Below are 14,646 nucleotides of genomic sequence, written 5' to 3'. Positions count from 1 at the left end.
GCCCAATGGGTGCCCCTAAGTCTGTGACCCGGAAGCGAGGCCACGTGGCGGTAGGCCCGTGCTGCCCGCTGGCTCTGGCCTACACTGTGGTCCAGCAGGGCACACAAAACCTGAGATGCCCGGACCACTGGGACGGGGCATCATCGCAGGGTGCCCACCCGCTCAGCAGCTTAAGGTGCCACTGACTTAGTGCACCTAAAGTCACCGTCCAGTGGTAGGGTGCCTGTGCCTGCTGCAATGCGCCGGGTGCGAGTAACCCTGTGCAACCCCAGCAAGCGCCACGTGGTGGTCGGCCCATGCCGTACGCAGGCCTGGGATCCCACTAACCCTGTGCGCAACACTCTTGTGCCCTTTATGATTGGGAACCGTGGCGTCCATCATCCAGTCACCACGGGCAGAGGAGAATGTGACATCGTCAGCCCCTTATGTTGGTGGAGTCACATGGCCTGTGACGCCTGTGCCGGATGGGTGTGGTGTGCGTGCAAACCAGGCCTCAGGGAGTGGTTGTAACATGCTGACAACTAGATCAGTGAGCTGCACACCACCAGCGAGTACACCTGCGCCGGGTAGCAATGAGGGCTCCCCCTCGGAGCACAAGTGGAGTGGTCTGGCCTGCCGTACGTGGGACCAGCGCAGGGCTTGCCACAATGACACGTGGGCTCTAGGCATGATTCAGTCCATGTCCGTACAAGGAAGTGAGTGATGCGTGTGTCCCTAAATTCATCCACACATGCTTACATGACTGATGATAGACATGACACAGCAATGCGTCAATGGATGTTTATTGCACATCCAGTGCAGTTATGCAGCTGGAGCGGTTCAGGGCAATGGCCAGCACACTACACAATATGGGCCCGTGGAGGGCCAGCCAAAGTCCATTTGGGGATGATAAGTCTTGCTGAAGGGAAGGGTACAGTCCACAGCCTGGTCGCCGTGTCATTGGGCATCAATCCGGAAGTGGCAGTCCATGTCGCTGTCCAAGGTGAGTGCATCGGAGTGTATTGTGGGTCAGTGGAAGATCATGAGGCCATGTGCGGGACCAAGCAGACACAGGTCAGGTGGCGGAGATGAATGCTAGTGCCTGGTCCTTCTAACCACAGTCCTATTCACGTCCTCGTCCCCGGGTGTGTGCCCTGCCCCACCTGTGGGTGTTGCAGAACCAGCTGCCGCACTGTGTGCCACTGACACATCAGGGGCCTGAGTGGATCTGGCTGCCACACTGTGTGCAACTGACACATCAGGGGCCTGAGTGGATCCGGCTGCCACACTGGGAAGCACTGCACATCATGGGGCGGGGATGGGATGTGGATGGTGTGGGCGCAGCAGCATTTATCAGCTCCACGCCTTGTGGTGGCAATGCCATGGTGGAGGTCAGTAGGGCATGATAGATCCCAGCTACATTTCGTTGATGTGCAGCAGTGGCTGCCATCCTTTCCGTCTCCATCCGCACCATGTCCTCCATGAGCCTCCGTATGTGTGCCAGCTCACGGCTGGCTTCGCTGGAGCCACTCTGAGTGGACAGGTGTTCTTCTCTCAGAGTCATGGCTCCAGCGATGTCAGTCAGGGCTCGTTGAAGACCATGGGGCGGACATAGACACCCAAAGATTGCGTCCAGTTTGGCAGCCATGATGCCGAAGCCCACCCGCACCTGCTCAGCAGCCTCCATCTGGCACTCCAGCACACAGCGTTGGAAGGCCATGTGTTGTTCCTGGAGGTCTTGGGAGGGTGCCGGGGCTGTGGGTGCTTCCTGCTGGGTGGTTTGGGTGGTGGGTGGGGTCTCTTCGATGTATCTGGGCTGCCCTGAGCCTGGAGGTGAGTGACGGATGAGGTCAATGATGTCTTGGATGGTTTGGGCATCGATGCTGGCGTTGTCCTCCTCGTCATCCGTGAAGAGTGGCTGGGACTGCTCTGCAGGAGGTGTTGACGGTGCCCCTGCGATGTGATGGGGAGATGGTGTATTACAATGTGTCCACATGTGTGTAGCTGCATGGTACAGGCTTGACATTCAGACAGCATGGCATTGTACATTCTGACAGTCTGTAGACCTGCGCGATGACCCAGAGTCATTGTGGGTGCGCACTGTGCTCTGCTTGATTGTGCATATGTGCCATTGTGCCCATCTCCACCTGTCCCCCCAGTACCTGGTGGTCACTCACCCTGTTGCGGTTGTGTTGTGTCCTGTCGAGCACTGTCCGGTCCCCCGACTCCGCCCACACTCTCCACACTGATGACTGTCGATACCAGCTCCTCCATGTCATCCAGCTCCAGCTGTGGCGCTAGGCCCCCACCTCCAGTCTGCGTTGCTGCCTTCTGGTTGGCGGAGAGTTTATCCTTGGTCTTCCGCTTGATGTCATTCCCTCGCCTCTTGACCTCGTCTATTATCCTCTTGTGCTCTCCGACGGCATTCACCTTGTCGACGATGTCCCCCCATATTGCAGTTTTGGAGCCCAGTGACACATTGGAGGTGACAAAGAGTTGTTGATGGTGTGCCATCACCTCCGTGACTATGATCCTGTTCGCCTGCAGACTGAACTTCGTCTTCCTCATCTTCTTGTCCTTGCCCTTCCCTGTCCCCGAGGTCCCAAGCTGGTCGTCCGGGGTGCTTGTGGGGTTGTGCTCGTCCTCTACGCCTGCTCCGGCTGCCTCCATGGTGCTTGGGTGTAGGTCAGTTTGTGTGTGGGTGTTTTATCTGCTTTTATGGAGTTTTTCCCACCTGCCAGGTGTGTGTTGCATGCCTGGCGCTGCTTATCGCTGATGTCCCCTTTGCGCTTTGGCCCATCGCAGGTTTTTTTGTGTTGTGGTTTGTGTTTTCATCTCCATCAATGTGGTTTTATATCAGACATAGTCCGCGGTTTCGGCAGACTATCCCATGCTACCGCCTCGTTGTGAATCCCACATTGTCACGGGGTTATTTTCCCGCGATGGGCTGCGATATTGAAAGTTGCGTTACGCTACTCTTGCGGTAGTTATCACAGGTTCTTGTGAATATACCTCTCAGTGTACACCACCTTTGCCACTCTTTGAACCTATCTACCTCACTCTGAAGCATTACCTGTTCCTTTGCTTCTCTTTCTTTACCTACCTTTCTTCTTTCTACCTCTCTGTAACTTTCTACATGGCTGTGTCACTTTTCTCTCATTATCTTACATCCCTCCCTCCCTTGCATATCTCTCAACATTTTCTCTATCTTTAGCCTCCTTTTTCTTTCCCCTTCATCTCCCTTACTGTAGTGCTATTACTATAATGCTCTCTTCAACTGCCTGTCCCTCCCTTTTTCCTGTACCCTCCCATTGAATATCACTGTCTACCTAGAAAAGTGATTTACAAATAGTGAGGCTGAGGCAAAAAAGATCGCACCTATCATATTTAGTGAATCTAGTCAAGCTTTTATGGTTCTCTGATCTGGAAGAACAGCCTCCTAATCTTCCTAACAGGAGTATGACTCCATAATACTGTTGCACAAAAATTATCAGCACACACGATTTTTCCTTTATGGACATTTACCACACAAGACATGGGATGCACAATTTAATTTGCATGTTCTTCATTTTTTTCAAAATGTTCCTTTATTCATATCTTCTTAAAATCAGATTTCTCATGTAGCCAACGCATTTCGTCTCTTCACAAGAGACTTCTTCAGGGCTACAAAAATACAAACAATACATTCATAATTAAAAGATATTTCATTTAAACCAGATTTTTGATACACAAGTCACACAATTACATATTGTTTGGTCTCTAAACCATTTTTCACAAACTTTGTAAAACTTTTTCAAGATATTCGAAGTTTATGTGCAACCCATTTTTCGATTATTCCACTTTTTTAACAACAACATAATTTCCTAACATGTGAGGCTAGTGTGATGTGAGTTGGTTCACATAATTTCTAAATATGGTGGTACTAGAGGATTAAACACTCAAGCTCTTTCTCCTTCCTTTGCACAGATAATCTGCATTTTTATAACGTGGATTCAATTCAATCTAGGTGTCTTTTACCACAAAGTTTCCTTCTCTTCAGAAAAGGTCTACAGAACCTCCAAGAAATGGTCCTATCAATATGCCAAAAAGACAATTCCCTTATTCATTATAAAATTACTGAGACACAACTGGTTGTATCAATTACTCAAAAATCATTTTGCTGATGTCATGATTTATGATAACATAACTTCAGCAGTGTGAACCAATTCAACATTGTAATGTACCTTGATTTATTATTTAGTGCATTGAGCTCTAAAATCAAGTTGATAAGAAACCTGTTACTTGAACTGTACTTTTCTTATGTATCTACCTGAGTATATTGTCAGCAGTGATTTCCAAGCAAAGTTATCAAACAATGTACCTCTTATTGCTGTGTAAGCATATACCTTATCTCTTTAGAAATGTTCTATCCCCGTTCCAATCTTCTCTAAAAGATAAGTTAGTTCTAATAAGATCCACTAACGTAGACCCAGAATGCTGGATTCTTAACCCATAACCAAGCACATGGAAAAATCAGTTTTGGCCCATGCTCTTACCGTATTCATGATAAACGATAGCATGTGTATGCGTGTGGGTTCAAGGATTCGCGCTCCGTTCCCACCAGCATTTTAAAGCCCAGTTAATTATTAGCACCTGCGCAGTGTGTGATCGATCTGAATACTGGTAACCTTCGTAAATGGCCGCCATCTTTGAATGTTTAATTCATGATGCATGTCATTACATTCATTCTAAAAAATTCAAATCACCATGCCTCAACTATATTGACATTGTTGTAAACTAAAATGATTTCTATTTATAACTAATAATGGGACTCCCAAGTAAATGTATATGCACTCACCAAACAAGGTCACAATAGCATGTAGTGAAGTGGTTTTCCAATGAATCGATGATACATGTTAATGCTACTCTCTCTATGTTCGCTAACTCATTCCTCTTTTTGATTGGGATAAAAAACTGTCTCATATTGGAAAATGCGCGAATGATGCACTAATCGGATTGAGTAGTGTCCCCCATATAGCACAGCCGAAAGGGCAAAAAAGTTGCAAAAGATAATCAAGGTTTTCGAAAAGTTTTCAACTCAAATATTTATTGAGAAGTCATTCATCAATGTTTTAATCCTCGTTACATTCACGAGATTTGCAATTTGCCAAAATGGATGAATCCAATAGAACCAGGGACTTGTAAGTATTCTCAATGCATTTCGGGTATTAATCTACCCTTCATCAGGAGTAGTCCTATAAAGATACAAAATGGAGAGATGTGTCCACCTGTTTTGTATAGAAATGATAATTATAACACCGCCTGAGACCAGAAAGGCCGTGAGTATATGCCCGTAACCGAACGGAAACGAGAAAACAAGGTAATAAAGTGTGCCAGTAAAAAGACATAAAGTAACGGATGTGAAGGTCAGAATCAAGGATAAACGAAAAAGGTGCCGAGAAGTGGAGGTTTAAGTAAAGTACCGTGGCTGAAAAGATTATAACCGAGTGTAACCAGCGGTGTCCCCAAACATAAAAAGAGTTGACAAACAGAACCTCAGTACGTCAAGTCAAGTCAAAAAGGCTTTATTTCGATAAAAATTATCATAAAAGCATCACAATTTAAAAATTTACAAAGAAATTTGATTATAAGTTCATCTAAAAATATACCTTTTCAGTAAAAGTAAATAAATACATCAAAATATTAAAAAAGGATTGAACAAGTGTTTTTAGCCTTTTACTTCTAATGGCCCATGCCCATGATAAAAATTTTGCCAGAACACAAGCATAAAAAGGGCGGGAATCCGACATTAAAATGCGCAATGCTTCAACATGATGCCTGGTTCCCGACAAGCGACACAAATGCTTTAGCCATCTGCTTCTTGGGTGAGCATACTCCTTACATTCAAATAGGAAGTGTGCCACAGTCTCTTCTCTGGACGTGCAAACCAGGATAGTCAGAGTTTCCGCGTGCAGGAGCAGTCAGCATGTGTGCATGCAGCAAACTTCAATGGGTGTATTGGTTAGTGGAAAATAGAAGAAGGCTGCTAATATCGAGAACCGATATAGCGGCCATGTTGGAGTGATGTGTCGCGGGAGTGGAAATGAAATTATATCGATGCAAGAACAATGTACACTGACTGTTGGCAAAATTAGAGCTAGGAAAAATAAGATTAAATTACACGGTGTTGAAAAAACCATACAGGTCAAAGGGGAGGACTGAATGTGAGGTGACAAGATGATAAAGAGGTAAAAGCAAGATATGGCGGCCATGTTGAAGAGATGCAATGATGTTAAAACAAGAACAATAACAAATTGAGACTAAAAAAAGTTGTTAAACGGAGTTGAAAAAACAATGGAGATCAGAGTCAGAGGGCAATATATGAAGTGAAAAAATAATCAAACCAAAAGAGTGGAAGCTAAAGTGTGACATACAGGAGAGGATAACGACAAAATTGTGAATTGAAAGAAATTGTGATTTGAAAAAAACAATGAAGCTATAACTATAACTAATGACCAAGGAGGAGAAAGTCTGGACGGATTGTCTCACCTTCTGGTTGCCTGCTTGTGGCGCCGGTCGCCATCTTGGGGGGGGACTTCGGAATCACGCGCCACTTGCCTGAGCGTTCTAGCGCTCTGCGGGAGTTCAGGTGAGCTCCTATTTAAAGCTTGCCTGGCCCGCGCAGCGGTGACGCGCAGCGGTGGCGCCTGACTCGCGCCGGAGTCAAGCCAGAGTCCTGCCCGTCTGCGCCCGTCCGCGTCCCGGAGGCGTCTTGGCGGCGGGTGGGGCCCTGGTCACGGGATCTGAGCTCTCTGAGCGCCCTTCCGATGCGGTACTCCTCCTTGGAGCTGCGCTCCTTCCATATCAGGGAGAGCTGCTGCCGCACTGTCTTCCCGGCCCGCCATAGGGGCAGATGGCGATGTCCAGGTTGTGGCTGGCATCCTACCCGGGTGCTGTCATCTACCCCGCCTACGGACATCGCGGGGGTTGAGTATGCCTGCATGCTGTTAAACACCAGGTCGGCTAGCTGCCATGCGCAACACATTTTTGAGCTCCTTGAGACTGAGAGGCCTCTCTGTCTTATGTTGACGGAGACTTGGTGGGGTGAAGCGTCTAATCCCGATGTGGCTATGGCCATCCCGCCTGATTTTGATATCTTCAGGAAGGACAGAGCAAAGGGCAGGGGTGGCGGGGTCGCATTGGTGGTAAAAAAGGGCACACCTTGTACCATCTTGCCTTCTGAGGACATTCACGGCTCAGAATCGCTGGCTTTTTCTATCACGCTAGCACCGCACCAATCAGTGAAGGGACTGCTAGTCTACCGCCCCCCCGGTCCGCTTGGGACGTTCTTTGCTGACCTCGATGTGGCGATGGCGGGTCTAGCCCTGAGAGCAGAACACTGCTTAGTGGCTGGGGACTTTAACATCCGGATGGATGATCCATCGGACCCCGCCGCTATTAAGCTCTTGGAGGCTATGACGCCGCTGGGCCTGACCCCACATCTATTGGGTCCGACCCACGAGAAGGGGCATACCCTAGACCAGGTCTTCTCGACTTCCCCGCTGGTTGTGAAAGAGATCCTCCCGGTCCTGTGGTCGGATCATTGGCTTGCCAAATTTGCTATCAATGGCAAGCTTAGGGCGTCGAACCTTGTCTCTCAGCAGAGGGGACGAGCCTGTAGAGCATTTAGCAGGGTGACCCCATAGATGCTGGCCCAGGCTGCCGCGACTCACCCTTGCCCTCTTTCTGGCGAGTTAGAAAGCGACTTGGAGGCCCTGCAAAAGTGGCTGATGGAGAGGCTGGATGACCTGGCCCCTGTTCTGCCCCCCCGCTCGACATCTAAGCGGGTCTCGGCCCCTTGGTTTACCACGGCTCTGCGGGCTACGCGGCAGCAGTGCAAGGTAGCCGAAAGGGCCTGGCGGGCACATTATGACAGCAAGGACAGGTCTGCCTATAAGGCTGTGGTCAAAGCTTACCACCGCGATATCCGCCTCGAAAAGAAAGCCTATTTTGCGGGGAGAATTGAAGCAGCTTCGAACTCCAGTAAGGAGATTTTTACCATCGTCCGAGAATTCATTTCATCTCGGACTATCGCCTCGGAAGAGGGCCCTGTAGAATCCTGGGCAGCAGATCTGGCGAGCTTTTTTACAGGCAAGATCCAGCTTATCCAGGACTCCTTTCCTCCGCGTGGATCGGTCACGCTGCCGGTGCAGGAGGCGGGTATGTCCCCTCCAGTCATGCAGGGCGCCATATTGGCTGAGTTTCCATCTTTGCCAGCTTCCGCCTCCCTTGCGCTCATGGGCAATTTAAAATCTGGGTCTCCGCTTGACCCCTGCCCAGCTAAGCTTCTGGGTAAACTGGCGGAAGTGGTTAATCCGCTGGCCCACCCTCTTCTCAACCTTTCGTTGAGTTCAGGAGAGGTGCCGCCATCATGGAAGCAGGCAATGGTTATCCCGTTGCTTAAAAAGCCGGGACTTGACCCGAAAGTCCCAGCCAATTACAGGCCTATCTCGCTGCTGCCGGCTTTCGTAAAAATCTTGGAAAAGCACGTTCAGTCGGTGCTCTCCAATTTTTTGGAGTCTCATGAGATCTTGCACGATTCCCAGTCAGGCTTCCGCTCAAACCGCAGTACCGAGACCGCGCTCCTTGAGGTTTCGGAAACCATCAAAGGGGTGCTGGATTCCGGGGGCAAAGTCATGCTGGTGTTGTTGGACCTGTCGGCGGCCTTTGACACCGTCCCCCATGAGGGCCTGCTCGCAAGACTCTTTGAGATTGGCCTGCGGGGGACGGTGCTCAAATGGTTTTCTTCCTTCTTGGCCGGCCGCCGGCAAACGATCTGGACATCATCTGATTCCGCTGTAATGCCGCCGTTGGGAGTCGGGGTCCCTCAGGGCTCTATACTGAGCCCGACCCTCTTTAATATCTATATGTCCCCTTTGGCGGCGGTGGCGGAGTCTTTTGGTGCCCGGATCGTGTCGTATGCCGACGACACTCAGCTCCTCTTCTCATGTGAGAGGGGTGTTGACTTTGACGGAGAGAGTATCCAGAATTGCCTTGGGGCTGTATTTGCATGGTTCCAACTGCACAGCCTCAAGTGCAATTCGGACAAATCAGAGGTTCTCTTTTTTGGTTGTGACGCGGAGCCCAGCTGGCAGGCCTGGTGGCCCATCGACATGTTCCCTCCGTCCGGTTCTTCTCCCATGGCTAAAAACCTGGGGGTTAAGATGGACAAGGGGCTGACGATGAAAGCCCAGATTCTTGGGGTAACCGGCACTTGTTTCGGTCTGCTAAAAATGCTGCGGAAGTTTCTGCCCCTCCTGTCCGAGGAGCACAGGAGGTTGACGGTGCAGGCCCTGATAGGCTCCAGGTTGGATTATGCCAACAGCCTGTACCTGGGCCTGCCAGAGTATCTGTTGTAGAGGCTTCAAGTGGCACAGAATGCGGCGGTCAGGGCCATTTTTGGCCTAAGTAGACGCATCAGCGCCGCTGGGCTGTTGGTGACGCTACACTGGCTACCCATCCGCAAACGGATTGCCTTTAAGGCTCTGACCTTGGCCTATAAGGCTCTCCATGAGGTGGGAGCTAAACACCTGCAAAAAATACTCTTTTTTTACCATCCCACTCGTGCGTTGAGGTCGGAATCTTTACGACTTGCGGTTGTTCCGCGTGTGAAGAGGGCTCGCCTAGGGGGCCGCTCCTTTAGTTTGCTGGCCCCACAGATGTGGAATGCCTTACCGCTTGCTTTGCGGGGGGCGACTACTCTTCTTGGTTTTAGGAAAGGCCTCAAAACCTGGCTGTTTTCTCAATAGGTTTGCGTGTTGCCTCGTTTCTTTTGTGGATTTTTGAATTGTTTTCTCTGTGTTGTGTTATCTTGTAATTTGTTCACCTTACCTAAAGCGCCGGGATTCTCTTTTTGAGTAACCGTTGCGCTATACAAAAAAATTAATAACATAACATAACATAACAAAGTGAAAGATAGAAAATGATGTGAATAGCGTGAGGTAAAAAAGATAGAATGAGTCGAATAAGCCTGAAATGAAGATTCAAGGGGACAGGACACACAGAACAATGATTACAAAAAACAGCTAAGTTCAACACGGTCATTGAGTCCGTGTGGTGCCAAAGCATTCATTTTATAAATCCATGCAGTTTCTCTCTGGAGAAGGAATTTCCGGTTGTCTCTGCCTTCTTTGATGGGTACAGTTTCACATACCAAAAATCTCAATTGGCTGATGTTGTGATTTTTAGCAAGAAAGTGCATTGCTACAGTCGATTTTGTGTTCTTGTTGCGAATGTTACTTTTGTGTTCGGTCAAGCGAACTTTGATTTTCCTCTCAGTTTTACCTATGTAAACAAGGCCACACGGGCATTTGAGCATGTATATCAGATTTTTGGAATCACAAGTCGCTGTGACATGTAAATTGATTTTCGTCCCTTGTTTGGGATGTTGGGTCACATTACCCTTGATAATACTGTTGCAATGTCCGCAATTATGACAGGGTATGGTACCTTTGTGGGGTGAAACTGGATCTCGGGACGGGTGAAAACGCAAAAGTTCCATCAAATTCTTACTTCTTTCGTATGCGAAAAGAGGTCTTTCCACAAAAATGTCTTTGAAATCAGGTTCGATCTGTAGCATTGGCCAGTGTCTCAAAATTACTTTCTTAATGTTAAAGCTCTCAGTGGAGAATTTGGTTACCATAACTGATCTAGATGTCGACTTCTTGCTGTCGCTGATTTTCAATAGTTGTGATCTGGATTTGAGTTTGACTCTTTCAAAAGAGGTAAGCAAGGTTTCTTTAGGATATCCTCGATCAATAAAACGTTTCTCCATGGCTAGGTTTTGTTGTGCCAATTGAGAAGGTTCAGAGATAATCCTTTTGACTCTTAAGAATTGAGAGTACGGTAGATGTTGTTTCAGAGATGGCTGATGGAAACTAGAAAAATGTAACAAGTCTGTGTTCTTTCTATATAGAGTGGTTTCAATCCGATCGTCCTTGATGTACAATAATACATCCAAGTAGTTGATGGTGTCTTTGTGAATATTGAAAGTGAACTTCAGACGTTCATTTATCCCATTCAGAACATCAATCGCTTCAATTAATGGTTGTTCACAACCTTTCCAAATTAAAGAAATGTCATCGATGTAACGTAAAAATAATAAAGTGTGTGATTTCCATTGATCGTTGTTGATGATATGATCAAGCTCAAATTTATGCATGAACAATTGTGCGTAGCTGGGAGCTGCACAATTGCCCATAGATGTGCCGTTCAGTTGCAGGTAAAACCTGTTGTTGTGAAAAAAATAGCTATGGTAAAGTGTAAAATGAAGTAATTCAAGTAAGAATACTTTATGATCGTCAGGTGTAAATGATTGTAACAGAAAAAATGCAATGGCTTCCATGCCGAGATCATGTGGAATGGAGGTATATAATGATGTTACATCGATGGTGCAAAAAAGAGTGTCTGTGTCCCATTTAATATCACTTTCTTGAATGATGTTCAAAAAATGGGTTGTGTCCCTCACATACTATAAATATCAGAAATACTACAAATGAATTTAAAGGGTTTATTAGAGATCAGTGTCTAACACTCTTCGTTCTTCTGTGGACATATCGACTGACTCAATCCAAATTGAAAGGATATGCAGTATTAATACTATTATTTATGCCACCAACAAAGAAGTTTGTGTGACCAAGCGACCCATGACCCAATTATACTGAACTTGCCATTACTAACTTAACGTAATCTCACCATGTTGTTAATGGATGCATCGACCTGTTCACTTCCAATTGGATTACATACCATAATGAAACATTAGAGGTGATCAGTATCACATGTCAACAATATGAGACATTTAATCAAAGCAACCTTATTTATATATTTCATCATGATAGAGATCAACATTTATATCTTTTTAATAAATAACAATAAAGACTGAAGGCAGATGAACTTATACCTAAGAATGTGAGAAATGTGTCAGTCCAAGATCCAAACCGTTGTTCCCAGCCCATTCAGTTATACACTCTTGGTTATTCTGTGTGTATTATTCATTCTTATGCAGTTAGAAAAGAAGAGTCAGCCCCACAGATATTCGTCAGAAAAAGGGGGGATTCTCATACTCACTAATGCGGAAAGGCTGTCCAATTTATAGGAAGTGATGAACCTCGTGATTTGTGTTTAATCCCAGAGAGACAGATATTAGCCTACATATCCACTTGGCTTCTGTCTGTGTTAAGATGTGTATCATATTTCCTACGGAATTAAAAAAAATTGTGGGAACCTTGACTTAGCATTTACTGTTGTTGCTCGAACGCAGAGGCGTAGGGCAATATGTTTGTGATTGCAAATATCCACCATTTAAAGCTTTATTTTAATACTATTAGCCAAGCCATTAAACAACAACCAAGTCACCTCCATCATTTATTTTCTACAATGGGAGGTACAGCCTTGGCAGACACTAAATTCCACATAAAATAATTGTTGCACGAGAAAGAAGTCTAGATCCACGTGCAAAATGTAATAGATTTATGAATGCATGTTCATACTTTCTTTTTTCATTTTTGGAAGGTGAAAGCTCCAGAGTTTGATGTTTCATCTGTTTTTGTATGCCCTCTTTGCTCAAAGTTGAACATGTAATTCAATATTCTTTGGCATTATGCGGGCTTGAATTAGTTGAACTTGAGTGATAAATTCACAGTTGTTCTATAGAGGGGCCCCTAAAACATTTCAGGCCCAGGGTCCCAAAAATCTTTAAGATGGCATTAGCAAAGGAGCCACCTCGCAGTATTAGAGCTCCATCCATGAAACAGAGTGGTATGTAAATTCATGGAAATTCAAAAGTATATAGACTATCGTGGGTTGAAAAAATTAACTTAAAGTGGATTCCTTAAAAGAAAAAATATGTCAAGTGTTATATTTAGATTTAGTGTACAAATGGTTGGGTGTAGGATCTAAAATTGTAAAATATGTGCAAGCTGAAGGATACAAATTTTTTATATTGTATGTATTGTAGATCAGGTATAAAAGGAACTGTGAAAGTTTTCTCCAGCCAGGACCTGACTCTTGTGACCTAGTGTCCTGTGTTGCAGCCCATCATATCACAGTCCAGAACTATGAACTGAGCTCTATCAAACTGCTTTGGAAACCACAATTTTACACAAATGTATATCCCTGGTTGGGGTTTGCATGATAAAGTTTTAAAAAACACCTGGATTCTGTTTATTACTGTATCATAATCATGTGTTACTTTTCCTATTGGTGTGATATCTTTTCTGATACAAAACAAATATGTAAGCTGCATGAATAAATGGTGTATTACCTTTAATTTACAATCTTTCTTCTTTATGTTTATGCCCAGGCCACCTTTGTTTGTGAATTAATGTACCAACACATTATCTCAAAAAGAAAAAAAAAGAAGAAAGGCAAAAATGCTCAGAAAGAGGTAAAAACAACCAAAATGTTGTGCTGTTAATTTAACAATTTGGGAAATACCTTATTTTTTGTCCGTGGAAAGGGTCAAGTGGCTGGCGGATTAGGCACAGTGTTGTCTGTGTTTCGATGTAGTGCTACATCATGACCAAAAAATCTATTGTAAAGAAGAAAAATAAAATATCTGTGCAGCAAGTTTCAAAATCGAGGAAAACCATATTTTTTGATTTTTTTTTAGAAGCTTTAAAAATGTCTTATTTTAAGGGGCATATGTTGAGGCAAGGGAATAGATTTTGCGTAGAAAACCGCTATCAGCACTGCTAAATGCTGAGGCTGGCAAAAGCTAAAACTACCTAATCTTGATATTACCTTATGCCATTCTTCTTCGACTAGCTTACACTTCCTGTCATTTTAAAAAACCACAAAAAAGAGACTAGGGAATGAGACTTCCCTAACCCCTTCAAATATCTAAACTCACAAAAAAGAGACAAGGACTAATAAAAGGGCCAGGGACGTTAACCCAACTTTGGTTGAAAATTTTCTGTTCCTGCCCTATCCACTGTGTGGAGATAGTCAACTAAGGAGAAACAAAACAGAGGGAAAATCAAAAGATTTTTTAGTACTGCCCTAACCCACTATTCAGTGCCATGCTTCATCATAGAGCCGCTGCAAACGTCCAGGCGCAGACCAACTCACTGGGCGGAGTGTTGTTATTTTAGGGTGAGGGAGAAAAAGAAAGGAAAGTTTGTGAAAGGTAAGAGTATTCCCTAAAGAAGGGATCTCTAGTGCAGAAAAACAGGAAAGTTAAACTGTCTAAGGAGATACCATTGCAATACCTTTATTCTTGGTTCCCCTTCACAGGGGTAAAAATAGTGCGATCTGGGGATATGAAGGAAGGGTAACTGCCCCTAAATCCTCACTGCAAGTACCAACATGTTTCAGCCTTCTAATTTTGACCTCATGGGTCAAAGGCCTTCTTCAGGGTGAAGATCCCTTGTATAGTATGGTCCTGACCAAAATTTGATCTTTTTCTATTAAAGCAATTTTAGTAAAAGGTAAAATGCCCCTTCTGCTTCAACTGTAACACATCCCTTTTCTGCAAAGGAGACAAAACACAAAAGTCATGTTTGTTTCATTCCAAAAAACACCATTATATGCGCCTCTGTGTTGTACCCCATATCTAACCCATAAAAACATAAGAGTAGTCATGCCATTACATGTGCTAGGACACCTGTGAGGTTTACGGACACTACAATC

General features: G+C 45.4%; 1 protein-coding gene across 4 annotated transcripts in view; it reads left to right on the top strand.

Moving 5' to 3' along the window:
* P2RX1 (purinergic receptor P2X 1) overlaps positions 1 to 14,646 on the top strand; it is a 997,156-nt gene that overhangs the window by 853,980 nt on the left and 128,530 nt on the right. For all 4 annotated transcript variants that reach the window (XM_085646926.1, XM_085646924.1, XM_085646927.1 and 1 more), the window contains one exon: positions 13,319 to 13,402. In XM_085646926.1, the coding sequence (XP_085503052.1) occupies positions 13,319 to 13,402 (84 nt within the window). The remainder of the gene's footprint in view (positions 1 to 13,318; positions 13,403 to 14,646) is intronic.

Source organism: Triturus cristatus, chromosome 3_2 (assembly GCF_964204655.1).
Source record: "Triturus cristatus chromosome 3_2, aTriCri1.1, whole genome shotgun sequence".
Taxonomy (NCBI): domain Eukaryota; kingdom Metazoa; phylum Chordata; class Amphibia; order Caudata; family Salamandridae; genus Triturus; species Triturus cristatus.
This window is presented reverse-complemented; position numbering and strand designations above follow the sequence as displayed.